Source organism: Salvelinus fontinalis, chromosome 32, assembly GCF_029448725.1.
Source record: "Salvelinus fontinalis isolate EN_2023a chromosome 32, ASM2944872v1, whole genome shotgun sequence".
Classification (NCBI taxonomy): Eukaryota; Metazoa; Chordata; class Actinopteri; order Salmoniformes; family Salmonidae; genus Salvelinus; species Salvelinus fontinalis.
This window is the reverse complement of record NC_074696.1, coordinates 35,358,215-35,382,813: the sequence shown is the minus strand read 5'-3', so window position 1 is coordinate 35,382,813 and position 24,599 is coordinate 35,358,215. Positions and strand designations below refer to the sequence as shown.

At 41.7% G+C, this 24,599-nt stretch overlaps 1 protein-coding gene across 2 annotated transcripts; it reads right to left on the bottom strand.

The window, feature by feature from the left end:
• Nucleotides 1-2: 2 nt before the first annotated feature.
• On the bottom strand, nt 3-24,256 carry LOC129831169 (protein disulfide-isomerase A3-like). Of its 2 annotated transcripts, XM_055894259.1 has the most exons (14): nt 23,956-24,256; nt 21,513-21,591; nt 15,979-16,096; nt 15,798-15,905; nt 10,131-10,260; nt 9,805-9,918; nt 9,336-9,461; nt 6,580-6,762; nt 6,225-6,333; nt 3,874-4,002; nt 2,976-3,055; nt 2,789-2,846; nt 1,370-1,465; nt 3-1,210 (listed from the first exon to the last, which is right to left on the bottom strand). In XM_055894259.1, exons 1-13 carry the CDS (start codon nt 24,114-24,116, stop codon nt 1,376-1,378), a joined length of 1,485 nt encoding a protein of 494 aa, XP_055750234.1. In that variant the 5' UTR covers nt 24,117-24,256; the 3' UTR covers nt 3-1,210; nt 1,370-1,375. The 2 variants fall into 2 exon arrangements, with proteins under 2 accessions (XP_055750234.1, XP_055750233.1); XM_055894258.1 differs by having other exon boundaries at nt 3-1,465.
• Between the last annotated feature and the right edge of the window lie 343 nt (nt 24,257-24,599).

The window sequence follows — 24,599 nt, the reverse complement described above, 5'->3', positions numbered from 1 at the left end:
CATCGAAGTCGGTAATTTTATTAAATGGTGTCAGCATCTTTTAAGAGAGAAAACGCCAAAGACAAACATTTCTTAGCGGATCAAAAATAAACTGTAAGGATAATGGGTCCTCTGAGTGCCAAACTCTTGCAACAAATAAAATGTACATCAATAAATCAAAAGGCTCTGTCAAAAAAGAGACAATTCAGATTGCAAATATGTTCACACATTATGTACAGTACAAAGTATGTTAATTACTGTATTGCCTATACTATATAATAAATACACACACATCTGGCCTTCATAGTCAAACCCAAACATTGTACATGCCTTTTAGAAGTTACTTGCTCTAAAAAAAATCCTGGGAAAATGGCATATGACAGAAACATAAATAAAAAACGGAATATTCAAAAACATAAAGTGCAAACATTTGTTTTCAAGAAGACCATGGTGGCTCCTTGTCATTTTTGCCACTAATCTGAATATTGCCTTTACAGTGTTTCCAAAATGGTTCATTTGATATTTGCATGGACAAAAAAAAGGAGAATGGGTGGGGATGTTTTGGGTTTTGTATGCAGTCAGTAGGCAGACATAGGTGGTGAGCAGTTGGTTGGTTGTTGGTGCTGTCTGGAATGACACCAACTCTGTAGCTCAAGTACACATAAAAAGACAAGTGGGTACCTTTTGGAACTAGTTCATATGAAGCTATTTCAGACTATTTTACACAAGCAAGTTTAGCTGACCAACTCCTTGCTCCTGCTTTGTGAAATGCCAATGCAAAAGAGTGCTCAATAATAGCTGCCAATCTAGGGGTGTTGATGGGTTATCATTGGTGGAATGGATGGTATGGCTTATAGTGGTGAAGAAGACCTATAGTTCTGAGATACAGGTGGTAAGTCAAGACCTAGAAACAAATAGGTGTTATTACAGTGTCACTATACAGCATCAATTCATCTCATGGTATTTGATGCATGACAAACCTGCACCAAACTGCTCCTTGGTGAGTTGATGCCGTTGATGTCCATTTTGATTTTGTCCTTTAATGAAAGTAAATTGGGAAGGCTTGTGTCTTATGCCAAGACAATCAGCCTCATCTACCTTCCAGGTCACTTGACATTAGATGTTGGCAGTCCTCAATCTTTGTTCTCTTCCTCTGTAGAAATTTTATTTCTCCTCCCGAACAATTACAAGAGGCTCTGTTCCTGGAGAGTCAATTGTGTGACTTTCAAAACTATTGTTTCAAGGAACAAAATTATTGTGAGTAGATTTAGGTTTTGAGTGTAATTTCATCAGAAATAAAGAATCTTAGCAGAAGTTGTGAGTATCCACAACCGTAATTCCAGGGGTCTCAAGCTACATTTTCCATAATACACCCCTGCCATCGCCTTACTTCTGTTCACAGGTCTTCTCTAACTCCGCTGACAACAGGAACGTGCGAGGCTTCTCTCTTCAAGTACTTGATGAAGTCCTTCACTTCATGGGCTCCCTGGAATTACAGAAGAAAACATTGTAAGCTCCCTTTGTAACCAAACATAAAATCTTTCATACGTCAATACATGCAGTTCTCCCTAGGATTCTTTTCAGCAGTGGTGGCAAAGGTAGCAGGAGAAGTAGTTTCGCAAGCCATTGCTTCTAGTCATTGCGCTAACGCTAGTTAGCAACTTCCTTCAAACTGCACGCAGAGACATAAAAATTGTACCCATGAGTTAATTTGCCTCTGGGTAAGTAGAAAAAGTAAATCTGACACTATCCCTTAAAAGCACATCTTGGCAGAAATACACTGCTCAAAAAAATAAAGGGAACACTTAAACAACACAATGTAACTCCAAGTCAATCACACTTCTGTGAAATCAAACTGTCCACTTAGGAAGCAACACTGATTGACAATAAATTTCACATGCTGTTGTGCAAATGGAATAGACAAAAGGTGGAAATTATAGGCAATTAGCAAGACACCTCCAAAAAAGGAGTGATTCTGCAGGTGGTGATCACAGACCACTTCTCAGTTCCTATGCTTCCTGGCTGATGTTTTGGTCACTTTTGAATGCTGGCAGTGCTCTCACTCTAGTGGTAGCATGAGACGGAGTCTACAACCCACACAAGTGGCTCAGGTAGTGCAGTTCATCCAGGATGGCACATCAATGCGAGCTGTGGCAAAAAAGGTTTGCTGTGTCTGTCAGCGTAGTGTCCAGAGCATGGAGGCGCTACCAGGAGACAGGCCAGTACATCAGGAGACGTGGAGGAGGCCGTAGGAGGGCAACAACCCAGCAGCAGGACCGCTACCTCCGCCTTTGTGCAAGGAGGTGCAAGGAGGTGCACTGCCAGCGCCCTGCAAAATGACCTCCAGCAGGCCACACACTACGCGCTTCAGCACTCGGCTGTCCCGTTCTGAGAGCTTGTGTGGCCTACCACTTTGCGGCTGAGCTGTTGTTGCTCCTAGACGTTTCCACTTCACAACAAAAGCACTTACAGTTGATCGGGGCAACTCTAGCAGGGCAGAAATGTAACGAACTGACTTGTTGGAAAGGTGGCATCATATGACGGTGCTCGTTGAAAGTCACTGAGTAAGGCCATTCTACTGCCAATGTTTGTCTATGGAGATTGCATGTCTGTGGCTGAAATAGTCAAATCCACTAATTTGAAAGGGTGTCCACATACTTTTGTATATAATCTCTCTATAAATTGTTTTAATAATATTTTTTGGGAGTGGCAGGTTGCCACTGCTAACTGAATATAGGGGAAACACTGGTATATGACTAGTTTGTGTCTGCTTGTGTAAAATGGTAATAACAGTGTAAGGACACTTCACCTCATATCGCTTGGGCTGGTCCTTCTTGCCTGCCTGAGCAAAGTAGATGGTGGGAAACCTACAGAACAATAAAAGCGAGAGAAACACAATGAATGAATGACCAGAAACATGGGGAAAATAAATGGAAAGATAAGTGAGTCCTGATAGAAGGGAAAGGACAACCAGGTGATGAAATGTGGCGTCTCACCCTTGCACATCAAAGCCTTGTGGAACATCATTGGCTGTGGCGTCCATCTTGGCAATTACAATATTAGAGTCAGAGTAGAGCTGAGAAGAAAACAGGAGAATCAACCAATGACTAGGGTTACATGCACACAATAATGTGGCTAGTCCGATTAATATAATAGTTTGATTGAAACCTTTACATGCTTTGCAAGAAGAACGATTTCCCTAATAATCCTTTTTACATGGACACATCTAAAATCAGGCCCCCTGATCGGATTTTGAAAAGCGCACAAAATCTGCAATCAAAATAAACTTTCTACCACAGTGACCATGTGATTTTTGGGAAGCATATTTGATTCTGAGTTCGGATATATAAAGTTTGCATGTGAAAACGTTTTCTAAGACACAGAAATTCGGTTGTTCCAAACTCACTTCTCTCGCGCTAAAGAGGGAGGCTTGCGCTACCGGTGCTGGCACATGTGCAGATCAAATACACCACTGGAACGCCGCCGATTAAGGTGTTTACATGTCCTAATAGTACGAAAGATTGTTCCGAAAACCAGGTGTTTTAATCAGCGTATGCTTACTTCGGTTTTGACCTTACGCTGATTTTTAAGATGAGCAGAGTAAGGTGTTTACATGACTATTGCATGATCTGCCTACTGCCAGAATCAGTTTAATATTGAATTACTACTGTGCATATAAACGTACTCAGTGAGAACAAAGGGCTTAACTTGGCTTTAGCTCTTTTCCTTCATTTATTGACATATTACAATTTTCAATGGCACACAATTGTTCTGAGGAAAGCCATAATCGTGAACGGTGGCAGTAAATAAATAAAAAATATTTTGTTCCAGAATTGAACAGTTTTAAATGTGGCATTGGTGAATCTGTATGAGTGCGTGTGTAGTCTTGCTCACCTGTTCTGCCAACTCCTTGTACTTGGGCTCCAGGCTCTTACAGTGACCACACCAGGGGGCATAGAACTCAATCAGCACGTCCTTCTCCGGGTCATTCACAATCTCCTCAAATGACTCCGCTACCACTACCTGCGAGAGGGCGCACACACAAACACAGAGAAAAAAAGTCAAATCAAACTATTTGTCACATGCGCCGAATACAACAGGTGTCGACCTTACCGTGAAATGCTTATTTACAGTTGAAGTCGGAAGTTTACATACACTTAGGTTGGAGTCATTAAACCTCGTTTTTCAACAACTCCACAAATTTCTGGTTAACAAACTATTGTTTTGGCAAGTTGGTTAGGACATCTACTTTGTGCATGACACAAGTAATTTTTCCAACAATTGTTTACAGACAGATTATTTCACTTATCATTCCCTGTATCACAATTCCAGTGGGTCAGAAGTTTACATACACTAAGTTGACTGTGCCTTTAAACAGCTTGGAAAATTCCAGAAAATGATGTCATGACTTAGAAGCTTCTGATAGGCTAATTGACGTCATTTGAGTCAATTGGAGGTGTACCTGTGGATGTATTTCAAGGCCTACCTTCAAACTCAGTGCCTTTTTACTTGACATCATGGGAAAATCAAAAGAAATCAGCCAAGACCTCAGAAAAAAAACTGTAGACCTCCACAAGTCTGGTTCATCCTTGGGAGCAATTTCCAAACGCCTGAAGGTACCACGTTCATCTGTACAGACAATAGTACACAAGCATAAACACCATGGGACCACGCAGCCGTCATACCACTCAGGAGACGCGTTCGGTCTCCTAGAGATGAACGTACTTTGGTGCGAAAAGTGCAAATCAATTATAGAACAACAGCAAAGGACCTTGTGAAGATGCTGGAGGAAACAGGTGCAAAAGTATCTATATCCACAAAAAATGAAAGGCCGCTCAGCAAGGAAGAAGCCACTGCTCCAAAACCACCATAAAAAAGCCAGACTACGGTATGCAACTGCACATGGGGACAAAGATCATACTTTTTGGAGAAATGTCCTCTGGTCTGATGAAACAAAAATAAAACTGTTTGGCCATAATGGCCATCCTTATGTTTGGCTGAAAAACACTATCCCAACCGTGAAGCATGGGAGGGCAGCATCATGTTGTGGGGGTGCTTTGCTACAAGAGGGCCTGGTGCACCTCACAAAATAGATGGCATCATGAGGCGGGAAAATTATGTGGATATATTGAAGCAACACCTCAAGACATCAGTCAGGAAGTTAAAGTTTGGTCGCAAATGGGTCTTCCAAATGGACAATGACCCCAAGCATACTTGCAAAGTTGTGGCAAAATGGCTTAAGGACAACAAAGTCAAGGTATTGCAGTGGCCATCACAAAGCCCTGACCTCAATCCCATAGAACATTTGTGGGCAGAACTGAAAAAGCGAGGAGGCCTACAAACCTGACTCAGTTACACCAGCTCTGTCAGGAGGAATGGGCCAAAATTCCCCCAACTTATTGTGGAAAGCTTGTGGAAGGCTACCCGAAAGGTTTGACCCAAGTTAAACAATTTAAAGGCAATGCTACCAAATACTAATTGAGTGTATGTAAACTTCTGACCCACTGGGAATGTGATGAAAGAAATAAAAGTTGAAATAAATCATTCTCCACTATTATTGTCACACCCTGACCTTAGAGATCCTTTTAATTCTCTATTTGGTTAGGTCAGGGTGTGACTAGGGTGGGCAATCTATGTTTTCTATTTCTTTGTTGGCGGGTATGGTTCCCAATCAGAGGCAGCTGTCTATCGTTGTCTCTGATTGGGGATCATACTTAGGCAGCCTTTTTCCACCTGTAGTTTGTGGGATCTTGTTTTTGGTACTGTGCTGTTTAGCCCTACTAGACGTTACGTTTCGTTTTGTATTTGTTGTTTTTTCTGTGTTCATTTAATAAATTAAAATGTCCAGATAAAGACTATTTCCTCATTGTCATTCAGAACCCTTCAGACTGAAAGGATCACCTCCACCATCTCTTTGCTGTATTAGTTTACCACGCTTTTACCACGCTGCACCTTGGTCCGATCCTTCCATCGACGAACGTAACAATTATTCTGACATTTCACATTCTTAAAATAAAGTGGTGATCCTAACTGACCTAAGACAGGGAATTTTTATTATGATTAAATGTCAGGAATTGTGAAAAACTGAGTTTAAATGTATTTGGCTAAGATGTATGTAAACTTCTGACTTCAGCTGTACATGTGTGAATTGGCATGAGAATGAACAAAATCAGAAACACAAATGTACTGTGATTGAGTATTGAATAATAACATAGAAATGCACACACACACACAGACAAACATACCTTGACGGGGCCTTTGTTTTTCTCAGGGATGGGCTCCGACTTGATGTAACGTTTTAGTCGTCCAGCAAAGTAATCCTCCAGGAATCTTTCTAGGGACTTCCCATCTCGCCTGTTAAATAGGTTCAACAACATAACTATTCTATGGCATTACCCAACCCACATCACCCTCTTCGATAAGGGTTAATGTTAGATGAAGGTTCGAGTTTGGGTAAGGATGAGAGATTGTCTGTGGATAGAGGTCTGATATTGCTGTAACTCACGACCATGTTCTCATGGTTAAAATTAGGGTCGTAGGGTTATATGTGGTAGAGCTCAGAAGTTAGGACTTAGTTGAGGTTCTATGTCTGTAACTCACGTGAACTCCTCCCTCATGGTGTACTTGAATCCGAGTCGTGTTCTGATGGTTACGAAGGGCAGATCTCCTCCGTCCGACGCACCCAGACCAAACTCCTCCTCCAGCTCATCCACAAAGTCCCTGCGATTGGCCACGGCAAAACTCAGTCCCTGGGACGCAAACTGAGAACCCACCTTCATCACCCTGAGGAGAGAGAATGAAAGACATTAAACAATAATAATGGCAAGTGACTTAATATACCACCTTGTATACAATATTTGGGGCTCAGATATTACATGTATTGTTTGAAGGATAAGATCTAAATCAAAATAAATAATCTAAGCGAATATACATACATAATGTTAAGTTTATGTTTTAAGTATCCCTATATTTCTATAATTTCTACACCTGCGCAGGAGTCTCACTGGAGATGGACCTGGCCTGAGTGTGATGGCAACTGTGTACTGTGGTAATACGGTGAAGTAAACGCTGTTAAACTGGAAACTAATCGTTGTGTCATTTTGAGTTAGCACATAAGAGATACAATACCAGTCAAAAGTTTGGACACACCTACTCAAGGGTTTTTCTTTATTTGCAAAAACCATCAAGCGCTATGATGAAAATGGCTCTCATGTGGATCGCCACAGGAAATAATACAGTGCCTTCGGAAAGTATTCAGAGCCCTACACCTTTTCCACATTTTGTTACGTTGCAGCCCTATTCAAAAGTTAATGTTTTTTTTTTTATCCTCAGCAATCTACACGCCACACCCCATAATGACAAAGTGGAAACAGGTTTGGTAGAAATGTTTTCAAATGTAAATGTAAAAATAAAAAACAGAAATACCTTATTTACATAAGTATTCAGACCCTGTGCTATGAGACACGAAATTGAGCGCAGGTGCATCCTGTTTCCATTGATCATCCTTTAGATGTTTCTACAACTTGATCAGAGTCCACCTGTGGTAAATTCAATTGATTGGACATAATTAGGAAAGGCACACACCAGTCTATATAAGGTTCCACAGTTGACAGAGCAAAAACCAAGGAATGAGGTCGAAGGAATTGTCCGTAGAACTCCGAGACAGGATTGTGTCGAGGCACAGATCTGGGGAAGGGTACCAAAACCTTTCTGCAACATGGAAGGTCCCCAATAACACAGTGTCCTCAATCATTCTTAAATGGAAGAAGTTTGGAACCACAAAAACTCTTCCTAGAACTTTCTGCCCAGCCAAACTATGCAATCGGGGGAGAAGGGCCTTGGTCAGAGAGGTGACTCAGAACCCAATGGTCACTGACAGAGCTCCAGAGTTCTTCTGTGGAGATGGAAGAACCTTCCAGAAGGACAACTATCTCTGCAGCACTCCACCAATCAGGCCTTTATGGTAGAGTGGCCAGACGGAAGCCACTCCTCAGTAAAAGGCACATGACAGCCCGCTTGGTCTTTGCCAAAAGGCACCTAAAGACTCTCAGACCATGAGAAACAAGACTCTCTGGTCTGATTGCCAAGCATCACGTCTGGAGGAAACCAGGCACCATCCCTACGGTGAAGAATGGGTAGCAGCATCATGCTGTGGGGATGTTTTTCAGTGGCAGGGAATGGGAGACTAGTCAGGATCGAGGCAAAGATGAACAGTGCAAAATACAAAGAGATCTGCTCCAGATCTCAGACTGGGGCGAATGTTCACCTTCCAACAGCACAACGATCCTAAGCATACAGCCAAGACAACGCAGGAGTGGCATCGGGACAAGTCCTTGATTTGCCCAGCCAGAACCCGGACTTGAACCCGATCGGACATCTCTGGAGTGACCTGAAAATAGCTGTGCAGAAACACTCCCCATTCAACCTGAGCTTGAGAGAATCTACAGAAAAGAATGGGAGAAACTCCCCAAATACAGGTGTGCCAAGCTTGTAGCGTCATATCCAAGAAGACTCAAGGCTGTAATCAGTGCCAAAGGTGCTTCAATAAAGTACTGAATACTTATGTAAATAGATATTTGCATTTTTTAATAAATGAGCAAAAAATTTCTAAAACCCATTTTTGCTTTATCGTTATGGGGTATTGTGTGTAGATCGATGAAGGGAAAAAAATATTTAATACATTTTAGAATAAGGCTGTAACCTAAGAAAATGTGGAAAAAGTCAAGGGGTCTGAACACTTTCCGAAGCGAATATACTTACATATCTACACTACTACTTGGTCACATTTTATAAGTTGTCCAACAACCATGTACAGTAATATTTCAATATTATTACAGAAAAAAAACGTGTAGCATAATTGTAACTAATACAATAACAACATGTACCTAATAGGATTTCAGTAACAAATGAAAAACAGAACTGAAATAAAAGACAATGTTTATTTTAATTGTGGGTTATCTAATTTGAGTGTTTTAAAGCAGTGGTTCTCAACAGGTTTTGCCTCAAAACCCAAATTGAACAAGGTTGTCAGAACCCAATATTCACATTGTAATTTTTTTTTACGGAATGCAATCTGTAAAGCATATTTTTTTTGTAGCTATATTGACAGTAAATGTTGTAATTATATGACAATATTCCCACCTTTTCATTGTCAATAATTCCATTCAACATATTCTTGATGAAGAATATCGGTAAACTCACAGGTTTGAGACCGACCGCAAAATCAACCAAATCCGCTAAATAGCACTGCTAGTAGCTCTATATTTTAAAAAACGTTTTTTTTTTTTTTTTTTTTTACTTCGACACCCGTGACCCATCAATTGAGAATCACTGGTTTAAAGTGTTGTGGTACCAACCTGTTCCTCCAATAGTTGGAGCCTTTGGGGTTCTGCAGGTAGTCCAAATCATAGTATGCAGTCAACAAGTCCTGCCCCTTCAGCTTATCTCTGTTCTCATTGGTCAGATGGGGGCACATTCCGAAACTGACCAAAAACAGTAAAAAGGGAGACCAATAACGTTAGACAGTCAAGCAGAAGTTAAGAGCGTTCGGCCAGTAACGAAAGGTCGCTGGTTTGAATCCTCAAGCCGATTAGGTGAAAAATCTGTCAATGTGCCCTTGAGCAAGGCAATTAACCCTAATTGCTCCTGTAAGTCGCTCTGGAGAAGAGCGTCAGCTAAATGACTAACCTGTAAAAAAGAAAATTATGAAAAGACGAATAGGGATATGATAGGGAGAAAGTGTTAGAGATGCAGAAAAAAGAGACATTAAAGTAACACAGACATTCGAGTAGATGAAGAGTAGACAGATGGGAGTAGTAGTCTTACATGTTGTCTCTGATGAAGCGCCGCAGTGTGTGGGTGGTGATCGTCTCAGTGAAGCGCAGCACGCTCTCCTCAAACTTACTGCTCAGTCTTGGGGGTCTGAACAGCAGAACACGCCTGGAGAGACACGGGGAAAAGAATGTAGTCGTTTGGTCACACCATAGCAGTGTTTCTCAATCCATTCCTGGGCGTACACAATTTTTCTCTAGCCCAGCACTAAGAAACCTGATTGAACTCTACAGGGTTATCTTGATCACGCTCACCTCTTCCCATTCTCTCCCTATCCCTCCCTCTACCCCTACCCCATCCTCCCTCTCTCTTGCTCTCACTCAGTGTCCACCCCGTGTTTGAGGCCCAGGGTCATGTCGATGGTGTGGGCGAAGCGGAAGTGCTCCCTCATGACGCTGGCCGCCTTCAGAAACTCTGCCAGCTGACCACTGTTAGGCCCAGAAAAGAATCCTGAGGGGAGAGAGAAGTATGAAGAGAAAGTACATTAGCCCTCTCCAACACATCTAGTGTGTTGGCTTCCACCATGTTGTATTCACCTCTCACAAGCTTTTCAGAGCAGTGGACATGAAATTATTTATAACCAATGTGAAACGTACAGATTCAGAGAGCCAATTAAAGGGGCAGTGCAGGGGGCTCCTGAGTGGCGCAGCGGTCTAAGGCACTGCATCGCAGTGCTAGAGGCGTCACTACAGACCCTGGTTCAATCCAGGGCTGTATCACAACCCTGGAGTCCCATAGGGCGGCGCACAATTGGCCCAGCTTCGTCCGGGTTAGGGAAGGGTTTGGCCACGGGTGGCTTTACTTGGCTCATCGCGCTCTAGCGACTACTTGTGGCAGGCAGTGGACATGACTCGACCTTCGCCTCCCGAGCCCATTGGGGAGTTGCAGGAATGGGAGAAAAAGGTGCAGTAAAAACCGTGATTTTCCTCTGTTTTATAAACACATTTCCACACTGAGTTAGATTATTATTATCCACACTATTATATACATGGCAGCCAATTCTAACCCGGGTTATGCGGACATAAATGGAATGCAATTCCCTTTTTATGCACTTTTCTCTCTTATGCGTATTCTGAACTTGAACTTAAGCATGAGAATAGCATGCTATTCACCTGCTATTTGTTCGGGGTGGAGATCTAAGTAATGAAGGTGTGGTGGAGGAGTGTACAGATACACCGTATTCTGACCTTGACTTTATTCCCTCATAATTCCACCACCGTTACACACGAGGAAACCATGAATAAGGTTGAGCAAATTTACCTGTTCTACATTCATTTTCCCCCGATAGAAATAACAGCATTCTCCATGCACTGTAATTTCTAAATGGATAAGAGCTATAGATAAGAGCTGGGTAAATTAGTAATCCATTTGGAGAAGGAGATTGTAAATACACGTTTTAGATTATTTTTCCTTATGATCCCTAGAGATGAATAAAAAAACAGTGCTATGGAAGCATATGACTAGTTTCATTTGACAATTTGTATCATGTTAAATATCAGCCACTGTCGGCAGCCACCGTCAGTAATAAACACATACATTGAGAACTGTCACTTTCGTGTTTGTTTTCTTCAATGTGTAGCTTACAATTTGCATCATCTCATTCCGTTCCGTTTCCCTTTCTTTCACATCTGTGTAGTTGTTCCTGAGGGTCGCTAGCATTAGTGGATCATATTAGGCTAACGTTGAGCAGTAATTTGGGACATGTAGCCTATTTAAATCCTTATGGAACTCAGACCACACACAGCAGGTTAAACCTGGAGCACGGTTCACAGTCCCATTAGTGAGGGTAGATTTATAGGACTATTGTTCAACCTGTATTGTATACTTTTTTCCACCTTCCAATATCTCATGGGTTGACAATTTTCAGGATGAATCGAATCAAAAAAAGAATTCATCAATATATTTTGTGCGCAAAGGCTCTCCAAACCCGTTTCTTTTTTATGATTCATACATACTTTCCTAACCCTAAAATATTCCTAAATAAATAGACAACATCGGTTCCCAAACTAAGGGTCGCGGCCCAATGTGGGGTCTCCTGATATGAAAATGAGGTTGCAGGACAATTTTTAAAAATCCAAAGATTTTTTTAAATAATTTTTTTGTCTGTGACATCGGCTTTGCATCTCAAAATCATTGTAATGTGGTTAACCTTAAAAATCTCCCGAGTGGCGCAGTGGTCTAAGGCTGTGCCAGCTGTGCCACTAGAGATCCTGGTTCGAGTCCAGGCTCTGTTGCAGCCGGCTGTGACCGGGAGACGCATGGGGCGACGTCCGGGTTAAGGGCGGGTTTGGCCGGCAGGGTCGTTCCTGTCCCATCGCGCACTTGCGACTCCTGTGGCCGGGCGCAATGCACACTGACACTGTCGCCAGGTGTATGGTGTTTCATTCAACACATTGGTGTGGCTGGCTTACGGGTTAAGCGGGCATTGCGTCAAGAAGCAGTGCGGCTTGGCTGGGTTGTGTTTCGGAGGAAGAACAGCTCTCGACCTTCGCCTCTCCCAAGTCTGTACGGGAGTTGCAGCGATGGGACAAGACTAACTACCAATTGGATACCATGAAATTGGGCAGATAAAGGGGTAAAAACATATATTTTTTTAAAATACAAGCTAATGACAATTATTCAAATCTAAAAGATAAAATTCAGTGTGAGCACCCTTTGATCATTGGAAAAGGTTGAACTTGAATCACTCTCACAATGAATGACTAGGCCTGCTACGCTATGAAACCACACACTTGCAGAGACTTTGATATTACCGGCAGCAATTGATATGGTGAAAACAATGTATGGGGAGGCAGAGGCACAGAAACACACATCAATACCTTTGTCAGATAAATTCTTTGTTTAAGCTCTGACTGAACGACTCAAATTCCCCAGCATGTGCTCTCCAAATGGCCGTTAACTGTGAAGGCCAAGATGCACATGCATGACTTTTGTTCGCTATACAAGTGGGGGATGCTATTCACGAGGATATATTGTTGTCTCACGATTCCCGAGCATAAAAGAACATAGGGGATGTTCAGTGTGCTGCCTGGCTATATTGACAAAAAAACTGACTCCATATGGGATCAAATGGTGGGCTTTTTCAGAGATGGGGCTCCATCTATCACAGGACGGCGGGCAGGCCTCTGCACTCTAGTTATGAATGTGTCTCTGTCATATGGAGGCATTTTATGATACACTGAAAGCAACTGGCGGCAAAGGAGCTTAGCACAGAACTCGATACAGTATACCGCAGCAGGTAACTTCAAATGTAAAATACATCAAAACACATCCACTGTGCGCACGCCTGTTCGCAAAACTATGTGGAGATATGGGATCAGAGCATGATGATGTTCTATCACACACCGAGGCTTGGTGGTTATCGAGGTAGAGTGTTGGAAAGATTTTTCACATTGAGAGAGGAACTATTGTCATTCAGAATGAACTTGGTTGACTTTCTGAAGAATAGAAAATATCAGAAAACAGCATCAGTAAGTGTCCCACACGAGTGTCCCACACAATCTGTTTGACTGTGATCCTGGCTCAGTTGACATGCCAGTAAGTTAAATCGAACAGCTGATCAAGCTGTCATGTGACCGAATGTATTCACGGGTCACCAGAGGAGTTTTGGTTGCTGATTCAAAGGAAATACCCTGTCGTCTCCCTCTGAGCATTAATGCCGCGTTAAAATCAACTGGGAACTTGGAACTCTAAAATCAACGTCTTCCGTCTTCAGTGCGTTCAAGACAACTGGGAACTCGGGAAAGAAACGAGCGCCGACTGGGAGAAATAGTTTTGAACGGTCATCCAACTCGGGAACAGAGGCCTCTAGAAAGAGCTCCAATTTCCAACCTAAAGATCAATGACGTCATGATTTGACCTCATATTTTTCAGAGTTCCCAGTTGTCTTGAAAGCACCATAAAACTCATTGTAGGCTACCCTTTGCCAGCTCATATCTGTGTGATGCTGGATTCAGTGTTCTCGTCTGCATTAAAACCAAATATCGATCCTGGTTGGATGTGACAGTAGATATGAGGTGCGCACTGTCGACCATGCCTCCGGACTTTGAGAAGCTCTGACGCGACATGCATCAAGTACACCCATCTCATTAATGGTGTTGAGATAAGAGACATTATGTCAGACTAATTTGCAATTGACTGCCATCGCCCCAAATAAAGTAAATATCTGTTAATTACATAATTTTTTTCACATGTTTGGGTAGCAAGAATTTTCTGATATCAAAATGGGGTCGTGGGCCAAAAAAGTTTGGAAACCCCTGGTCCAGGCTGTATCGCATCCGGCCGTGATTGGGAGTCCCATAGGGCGGTGCACAATAGGCCCAGTGCCATCCAGGCCGTCATTGTAAATAAGAATTTGTTCTTATCTGACTTGCCTTGTTAAATAACGTTTTTTTTTAAATCTACCAGATGGTGCTTAAATGGAGACGAATATGCATATTAGGTCTGGGCGATATATCGATTGAATTCGATTCATTTGAATTGATGTTTTTGTGCAATATACCAAATGCCTCTATCGCAAGTATCTTTTTTGTATTTTTATGAGCGTTTATGTCCGCTTGTTCTCATGTCTTTTTGGTCTCGACTCCTTCACTTCTTCTGTGCAGCTTCCCATTTACACCAGAGATCTGAATATAATGACGAGATGCTCACATCTCCGCCCTAACAATGGGAGTCGTTGTCACAAAGGCGGGAAGGCAGGCGACAAGCTTAGGGACAAAAAAGCCCAAAGAAACACTTTGGGCTTATTTTGGATGGATTTTATCGAGTGTGAAACTTCTCGCTTCGCCTCTTCCTCTCTGTAAACACACACACACAGCCCCTTCCCCAGCCACTCACACCAACAAAGTAGAGAGATCACTTCTTCCTTTCTGAAAAGTGGTTTCAACTCGATATTTGCATTTGAGGTTTGGTCCAACAGAATCAGTCATATGGACACTAAAACACATTGAGACATTACTGTAATAGAGGAGAAGTCAACTTCTCTAACGATACCCTTTTTAGGACTTAACTACTCAAATTGCACACAGAGCAGACATGACTAAAAACAGGCGTATCAATGAACATTGATTCTGGAAAATTAATGCTCAAATATTGCAGCACCATGTACCTCTAGCAGCATTTTTGCCAAAGACTGTTATACTAGCTGTCTAGTCTGTGTTTTATAATTGTGCAATAAGCATAAAACACAATTATATAAGGAATTGGCAACTCGTTCTTATTCTATAAGGTAGACCACTTGATTTCAACATCTGAAAAATGTGGACAGGCTAACATACTGTTCAAACAGTTGGAGAAGGGTGTGTTTAGAACAATTCATCTGTTCTGCCTTGTTAGCTAGCAAATAGATCCAAGTTGACTAAATTTGAAATATAAAGATTAGCTGGCTACTCACCAGCATGTGGGCTTGTGCTTGAGAGATTGTTTATAATGCCTGCTACAAGAAGTTAGTCATTAATAGTGAATGTGAATTATTCATGGTTTTAGTTACATTTGTAAAAAAAAAATGTATTTTCATAGACAGACTTGAAAGCCAGATGAGTGATTGCTCAAAAGCAGGTTAAACTATTTTGATAAAATAATCAAATTATTGTGGCATATATTCAGACTAATTTCATACGCCCTGAATTCATTACATTATTGCAGAGTGTTTAAAATGCAGTGTATTTTACCTTTAAAAATTGTACAACAAAGCTTATTGCATTGTTGGTTAAGGACTTGTAAGTAAGCATTTCACTGTAAGGTCTACCTGTTGTGTTCTGCGCATGTGACAAATAACACTTGATCAGATTTGAGATTTTTTTTTAATGGAGATATTTATCATGACTCGCTCATAAGTTTGAAAAAAATCGAGATAGGATTATTAGGCCATATTACCCAGCTCTAATGCATATACACTGAGTATATAAAACATTAAGAACACCTGCTCTTTCCATGAAAAACTGACCAGTTGAATCCAGATAACGATCCTCTTCTAGAGGACTACTTACCCACTACACTGGCGTCAAAGTGGTTGACAAAGGCCTCGAGATCTGCTTCCGTGCGCAGGGTAACAGAGTTGGGTCCAGCCTGCTTCTTCATGAAGTGGACAATGCCATCTGTGTGTATGTAGACAAATTCATTAGTAGGCCTACATAATTTGTGTACTCTAACAACATTCAAACCACACACCTGCGGAGCGTGGCCCGTCATAGGACGAGGCGTCTTCTCCGTTTCTGAAGATCTTGAGCGTGGGGTACCCTGTGACCCCAAAACGCCCACATGTGTCTGGGCTCGCTGTGCAGTCCACCTGAGGGGTGAGAGAGATGATAGGGAAGGAGGGAGGTAAAGAGAGAAAGAGGAAATGCAAGAGGAGAGAAAGGGATAGAAATATATGATAGAAAGTAAAATGGGGGAGAAAGATAATGAAATGGAGATGCTAGAGGCAATATAAAGTAGGGCTGAGCAATATCGATTAATTCTAATTTATGTTTTTGCACGATTTTCCAAATGCCTGTATTGCAAGAATCAATTTATTTAAAAATAATTCTGAGTGTTTATGTCCGCTTGTTCTCATGTTGTATTTTTGGTCTCGTCTCCTTCGCCCCTCTGTACTGTGTGAACCTTCCCATTTACACCAGAGATCAGTATATAATGACAAGATGCATGTCTCCGCCCTAACAATGGGAGTAGTTGTCCCAAAGACGGGAAGGCATGCGACAAGCTTGGTCCAAAATAAGCCCATGGAAACGCATTGGCCTTATTTTGGACATATTTTATCGAGAGTGAAAACTATCGCTTCGCCTCTTCCTCTATGGTTTATACACACACACACCAAGCCCCTCCCCCTGCCTCTCACTCCAACAAAGTTGAGAGATCACATCTTCTTCTATGTCAAGCGCTTTCAACTCGCTATTTGCATTTGAGTTTTGGTCCAACAGAATGGGACATATGGACACTAAAACACATTGAGACGTTACTGTAATAGAGAAGTCAACTTCTCTAACGATTCCCTTTTTATGTCTCAACACTCAAATTGCACACAGAGCAGACATTACTAAAACGAGTGTATCAATGAACATTGATTCTGAAAATGAATGCTCAGTTTGTTGTGCGCAACAATGGGGGTACCCACGTACCGCTAGCAGCATTTTTGCCAAAGACTGTTATACTAGCTGTCTAGTCTGTGTTTTAAATATGTTTCATAGCATAACACACAATTATATAAGGAATTGACAACTCGTTCTCAATCTGAGAAATAAGATAGGCCACTTGATTTCAACATCTGAACAAAGTGGACAGGCTAACATGCGTTTCAACAGTTGGAGGCAGACAGAAGGGTGTTCAACCTTGTTAGCTAGCAAATAGATCCAAGTTGGCTAGACTTGAAATCTAAAGATTAGCTGGCTAGTCACTAGCACGTGGGCTTGAGAGATTGTTGATGAGACCTGTGTGAATTTTCTGAAGCCTAATGCCTGCTACAAGAAGTTAGTCATTAAGGTTCTGTTAGTCATTAAGGTTCTGTTAGTCATTAAGGTTCTGTTAGTCATTAAGGTTCTGTTAGTCATTAAGGTTCTGTTAGTCATTAAGGTTCTGTATAAACAGAGTAAACCACTCACGGAGGCTTAGTAAATCTTAAACCAAGTTTATTCACCCACTGGGTCATACAGCTGCATAAGACAAAGAACATATTCACAGAAGCACTGGTATTTAACCCTTTCTCCTATGCTGAGCCCCTCCGTACACATCTGAACAGCCAATACACCTCTGTTGCTGTCCAAAAGATTAGTGATATATGTTCTTCCTCACTTCATCTAACCTGACCTCTGCCCAAATTCCTCACTCCTCCAACTCACGGCTGTCATGTTGACCTGTACCAGACTCTCTCTTCTCCTCCCATAAGATCACTTATGACTAACAATAACATATCCTGACAGAGTGTAAATGTTATACATTCCCCTCCCTCCCTCAGTGACATGAATAAGTCAGAACCCACAAGTCAGAACCCATCAGTAGTGAACGTGCATTATGCATGGTTCTAGTTAAACTTGTAACCAAAAAAATGCATTTTCATAGAGACTTGAAAGCCAGATCAGTGAGAAAAAAAACGGGGAAAAAGAAAAAAAGCAGGTTAAACTATTTTGATAGACTAATTAAATGATTAGTGGGTATTATGGTTGTGTAAGGCTTATAATTAGCCTAGGTATAACTTCATAATTCATTTGATTATTGCTGACTTTGAATGCACTCTTGATTTTACGCTGCATTTCAAAAAGTATTCAGACCCCTTGACTTTTTCCACATTTTGTTACATTACAGCCTTATTCTAAAATTCTATTGTTTTTTTCCATCCTCAATCTACACACAATACCCCATAATGACAAGGCAAAAACAGTTTGGTAGAAATACCTTATTTAGATAAGTATTCAGACCCTTTGCTATGACACATGAAATTGAGTGCATCCTGTTTCCATTGATCATCCATGACATGTTTCTACAACTTGGAGTCCACCTGTGGTAAATTCAATTGATTGGACATGATTTGGAAAGGCACACACCTGTCTATATTAGGTCCCACAGTTGACAGTGCATTTCAGAGCAAAAACCAAGCCAGTCGAAGGAATTGTCTGTAGAGCTCCGAGACAGGATTGTGTCGAGGCACAGATCTGGGGAAGGGTACCAAAACATTTCTGCAGCATTGAAGGTCCCCAAAAACACAGTGGCCTCCATCATTCTTAAATGGAAGAAGTTAGGAACCACCAAGAACACGATGGTCACTTTGAAAGAGCTCTAGAGTTCCTCAGTGGAGATGGGAGAACCTTCCAGAAGAACAACCATCTCTGCAGCAATCCACCAATTAGGCCTTTATGGTAGAGTGGCCAGACGGAAGCCACTCAGTAAAATACACAAGACAGCCTGCTTGGAATTTGCCAAAAGGCCCAAAAACTCTCAGACCATAAGAAACAAGATTCTCTGGTCTGATGAAACCAAGATGGAACTCTTTGGCCTGAATGCCAAGCGTCACATCTGGAGGAAACCTGGCACCATCCCTACGGTGAAGCATGGTGGTGGCAACATCATGCTGTAGGGATGTTTTTCAGTGGTAGGGACTGGGAAACTTGTCAGGATCAAGGAAAAGATGAACAGAGCAAAGTACAGAGAGATCCTTGATGAAAACCTTCTCCAGAGCACTCAGGACCTCAGACTGGGGCGAAGGTTCACCTTCCAACAGGACAACGACCCTAAGCACACAGCCAAGACAATGCAGGAGTGTCTTTGAGTGGCCCAGCCAGAGCCCAGACTTGAACCCTATCGGACATCTCTGGAGAGACCTGAAAATAGCTGTGCAGCAATGCTTCCCATCCAACCTGACAGTGCTTGAGAGGATCTGCAGAGAAGAATGGGAGAAACTCCCCAATTACAGGTGTGCCAAGTTTGTAGCGTCATACCAAAGATGACTTAATGCTGTAATCGCTGCCAAAAGTACTTAAACAAAGTACTGAGTAAAGGGTCTGAATACTTATGTAAATGTGATATATCAATTTTTTTATTTTTTTTTACAAATTAGCTAACATTTCTAAAAAACTGTTTTTGCTTTGTCATTATGGGGTATTTTATTTTTATTTTTATTTTATTTTTTTACCTTTATTTAACTAGGCAAGTCAGTTAAGAACAAATTCTTATTTTCAATGACGGCCTAGGAACAGTGGGTTAACTGCCTGTTCAGGGGCAGAACGACAGATTTGTACCTTGTCAGCTCGGGGATTTGAACTTGCAACCTTCCGGTTACTAGTCCAACGCTCTAACCACTAGGCTACGCTGCGTGTGTAGATTGATGATGGAAAAAAACAATAGAATTTTAGAATAAGGCTGTAATGTAACAAAAATGTGGAGAAAAAAAATCAAGAGGTCTGAATACTTTCCGAAGACACTGTATATCATGAATTGCCCATAAATTTGGGGAAAAAAGTGTTGATGTGATTTTCAGGCCATATCGCCCAACCCTAACATAAAGTACATTAGCCGTTTCACCTCATATTGTCACGGATCCCCCCCGTACTGTTGCTGATTCCATGCACCGGTTCCGGAGGTCTACTGTTCGTCACCGGCCTCTAGGCGTCACTGAACTGTCTCATTACGCACACCTAGCTCCATTTCCCCTGGTTAGTAATTGTATAATTGTGCCCTTTGTTCACCATTGTCTTGGTCAGTTATTGTCCGTTGGTCTTGTGAGTACTATTATTTTCCAGTACATATGTGCCCATTACACATTTCGTAGTAGTCAGCAGGATAAGTGTACTCTAAATGTGTGTCTAGGTCATTAGGCACCATTAGACATGCAACTGTCTGGGGAGTGGGCATGTCTGTTTATTTTTGTACCATTGCTATGGCTCTCATGTTTCTATGCCCTAATATGAAACCAAACTAAAATTTGTGCAAGGCAAAAAGATAATGGTGGCTAAATGCCAGAGGGGAGGAATCATTAACATAAAGAGGAGTTACTATGTGTGTGGCGTAAGGATGAAACCTGTATAAAAAGTGTGTGCCAAGGCTGGAAAGGGAGTTACTTCATGAACAAGCTCAGCTTATATTACTTTGTAATAAAGTCTAATTGAACTCACAGGCTCCGGTATTTGAGAAATATTATTGACTGAATATTTCCACGACAGTACCTGTGCTTTGTTGTTTCGGCTTTCATGCCGCGTGTATTACGTGTCTTGTTATTACAGGTCTCGTCCCATGTATTTATTAGAGGTTTAACCTCGCTCTTTTTTTGGGGTTACATCCCTGTGTTTTGTATATGTGTTTGTTTTGGGCTTCGTCCCCGTGCCTTTTCATGGCATGTTGTATTGTTGGGTGGAGTATTAAAACCCCCTATTACGTATTCCTTTGCCTGTCTCCAATCATTTATACAACGTGATACATATCCCCTGGGTTATGGACAATTCCACAGTGATGCTGAGATTCAGATTTTTTACTTGAAAATGTATGCCAAACAAAAAACTATTATTTGCGAGGTTAAACCATACAACTCTATGCATAAGGTACACTTAACAATTTCCATAGAAAATTTTACAAAAACACGTTATTCTTCACCTCTTTTTTTGGCCCAAATTTGTGGTATCCAATTGTTACAGTCTTGTCTCATCGCTGCAACTCCCATACGGACTAGGGAGAGGCGAAGGTTGAGAGCCATGCGTCCTCCGAAACACAACCCAACCAAGCTGCACTGCTTCTTGACACAACGCCCATCCAACCCCGAAGCCAGCCGCACCAATGTGTCGGAGGAAACACCGTACACCTGGCGACTGTGTCAGCGTGCACTGTGCCCGGCCCGCCACAGGAGTCGCTAGTGCGCGATGAGACAAGATTATCCCTGCCGGCCAAACCCTCCCTAACCCGGACGACGCTGGGCCAATTGTGCGCCGCCCCATGGGCCTTCCGGTTGCGGCCGGCTGCGACAGAGCCTGGGCTCGAACCCAGACTCTCTAGTGGACCACTGCGCCACTCGGGAGCCCCTACAAAAACACTTGAAGAACAGGTCAGATGCAAATTTGGTAACAGAATGACGGTTTGTGCTGTCATTCTGTTAACAAAGTTTACGCTATGCCGGTGCAGTGAGAGTGGGCCATGCAGGGCATGCAACTACCAATTAACATTGTGTGAACCCTGGATGACGGCAAGAGTTCAAACACCTGGTCATTTTGTTATGCATTCATAAGTACCTTAGCAAGAGGAACTGTCCCCTTCAGTCGAGTGGCTGCGGTCTCAAAATCTGGGGCTAGTTTCTTACAATGTCCACACCTGAAGAGCAAATAAACATACAGCAGATTAGGGTAGATATAACGCAAGGAACAGAATCAGAATCAAGGAACAGGCAATGCAATTGATAACATAGTTGTGTGGGTAGAAATGTGTTATACCTGTAAAAGGCATAAGCAAATTGGGGTTTAAAAGAAATCAAACTGACCAAGGTAAGCCAATTTTGAAGAATAATATCAATAGCTCAGCCTCAAATACAGTGACGTGTATTCATGGATGCCAAGGGAAGCCAGGCTTCCTCCCAGAAAATGTACCAAGAAAAATGTTTAAAAACTTAAAATAATTTATCTATCGTCTCTCTGTGTTTCATAATTTTCCTTCAATTTGCAAGAGGCTGAATGTATCTCACAGGAGAAAGCATCCGAGCGATTGAAACAGCACCACTGTCTCTCTATGTGTAGGCCATCTGATTATGTCTGTTCTAAACGAGTATGACATTGTTGCCGCCTGTAGCATTAAAGGCAAGGGAAGTGTTAGAGGTTCACCTAGGGGTCATGATTGGGGTTGTACCAAATGTTTGATGTATTATAATAATTGATTATGCTTATGTTGTATTAATAGAAGGGGAGGGGTTATAAGACCCCACCCTCCTTACATTTATAGGGTTCTAGACTACAGATTAACAATATATAGTCATTATAGAGGTTTAGTATTGTTCCACAGTTGTTTTCTGGTCTTTGCCTTTTATAAAGAAACCCCTCTGAGAAATGTGTGACTGTGAAGACAGAAGGGGAGTGAAAGAGATTAATCAGACATTCCACTATAAATCAACTTGGACATTTACTGCTAAGCTTTTAAATAGCTACATAAATAAAGAGTTTTAGTGTTGAGTAGGCATGGTTTTGGTCTCATGAGAAAAAGTTAATGACGTAGGCAGTGACATTACTAGGGCTGGACTTCGGGTTTAATAAAATAACATGGGACCTTTTCTTTGATGCAGACCTTACTCGGAAACCTGCGTTATGTTCCTGTTGTCAACTTCTGTCTGCAATTGCATTAAAGGTTTTGAATGATTTAATTAAAGATATTGTCATAATGCTAATTTCACCAATGAGCCAATGATTGACAAGGAACAAGGACAGAAGCCATAGAGCATCTGGCCTCCCTTGACAGAAAAAGTATGAAAAATTTGCCAATCAGCATTGAGCTAAAATGAGCTAGCTCAACTGTGGATGTTCCTGGCACCAAAAAAAAATAACTGCTGCATCTCGTTGTGTTGTTGTCCTCTGGTGGCTAGCTAGCCAGCTAGTTAAAATTGGCAATTTTTCTAAATTAGCCATGGATGGAGATAGGGATTTGGACTTGTGGTTTTACTTCATTCTCTGTACTGGCAAATGACTATAATGGTGATTCTGATCCAACCATTCATTCATACATTGTTGTGCCCCTGGCCTGAGGATGAAAGTTCAATATAGCTAGATGTAGAAGGTTAATGTTAGCTAGGCTAGCTAACGTTGCCCATGAATGGAAGTTAGGCTAGCGAGCAAGCATTTTAGACAGGTAGCCTAGTAGGAAAACAAAAAAGAAGTGTGTACTGTATGACAGAGTGATCACGTTTAGCCAACATGAAAAAGGAGGATGGCATTAGCAGATCTCTACAAATCGAACGCACACACACATAAATCAGAACCATGGACAGCCACATCACATTTAGCTAATGTTGAATAGAGACTAAATAGTTTTTGGTATCTTTTAGATGAAACTGTATTAGACTAAGCAGAGATGATTCGTTGACGTTGAAATGTGGGGGCAGCTCCTGTTTTCTTTGCGACTTGCGGTAACTGTGTGGTTCTAAATCCATAACGTTAGTTGTTTGGTGGTCCGAAAATGTCGGAAACTAACTTGCTTGACGATGCTGTAGGCCATATAACTGTATGATACGCTACATGCAATGTGCTTTGCGGACTTCACTGGACAGAGGTTGCTATCCGGTTTGTGATAAAACAAAGGTGTGGTTGAATTTATTCTGCCACTGTGTCTTCTTGTCTCGGAATTAACAAGGTTTATTGAGCAAACAACGCAATTGTCACACCAGGTTGTAATTTGGGGGTGGGGGCTTGACTTCCCAGTGATTTTACCCACCCACGGCCACTGCTCAAATACTGTTTGCAAATATGGCCACCTGCTAGCTAGTTGCCTTCAGTTTGGCAGATGATTGCCGATACTGAGAATATAACTACTATAGCTAGCTAACATTAGCTGATGGCTGACTACCAGAACATATCTTGGACAGTTGCCTAGGCGATAACAGTCACTATACTTACATATTTGCCTAAAATGACATAACATGTGTAGAAATTACAATGGATGGAGATAAAATAATGTTTCATTTGTATTTTCTCTCACCATGGAGCGTAGAATTTCACTAGCATGGTCTCGTGCTCCGCTGCCAGGTAATCGAAATCTGCGTCCCCTAACTCGAGCACATCACCCCGTGCGACTACCGCTCCAGAAAATATGAGAACCGATAACAAGAAAGGAGGGATGAGCGACAAAAAGGAAGCCATATTTCTAAATACTTCAAGTGAACAAAATATTCAAATGAAATACAGAAACATAAAACGGCACCTATGCTATAAAGAAGACCCTCACTGTCACCTGCCGGCTCCTCTCCCGAAAAACTCGATAGAGTAGACAATTGAGAGGTGGGATATCAACAGAATATGCCGGAAACTGACCTTGTCATTGGTCGAGGAGGACATACGTTGATGCGATGTAAGTAGTACATTGGTCTACATCGACCTCAATCATTGTACATCCCTAGCCTACCATACAGGACAGTAGCTAATCATCATGGCATTTGCTTTCTTCAGAGAGGTGTCCGGGGTATAATCCCAGATCATTTTGGGGAGAAATGCTACACTTGTGACTTTTGAGGGGGATACCGATCTCAAAATAGATGGTATATGACATGGCCATGGAAATATCACGTTCAAATATCCAACAAAGAATTATTTCATTATAAAATATAGATTTTTTTTAATAGGAAA

What these genes read in the sequence shown, in the direction of transcription:
- LOC129831169 (XM_055894258.1), bottom strand. Translation starts at nt 24,116, where the DNA reads ATGGCTTCCTTTTTGTCGCTCATCCCTCCTTTCTTGTTATCGGTTCTC. An exon ending in GTGAAATTCTACGCTCCATG is followed by an intron (nt 21,592 to 23,955) that starts GTGAGAGAAAAT and finishes TTTGCTCTTCAG; the next exon opens with GTGTGGACATTGTAAGAAAC. An exon ending in GGACAGTTCCTCTTGCTAAG is followed by an intron (nt 16,097 to 21,512) that starts GTACTTATGAAT and finishes CTCACCCCTCAG; the next exon opens with GTGGACTGCACAGCGAGCCC.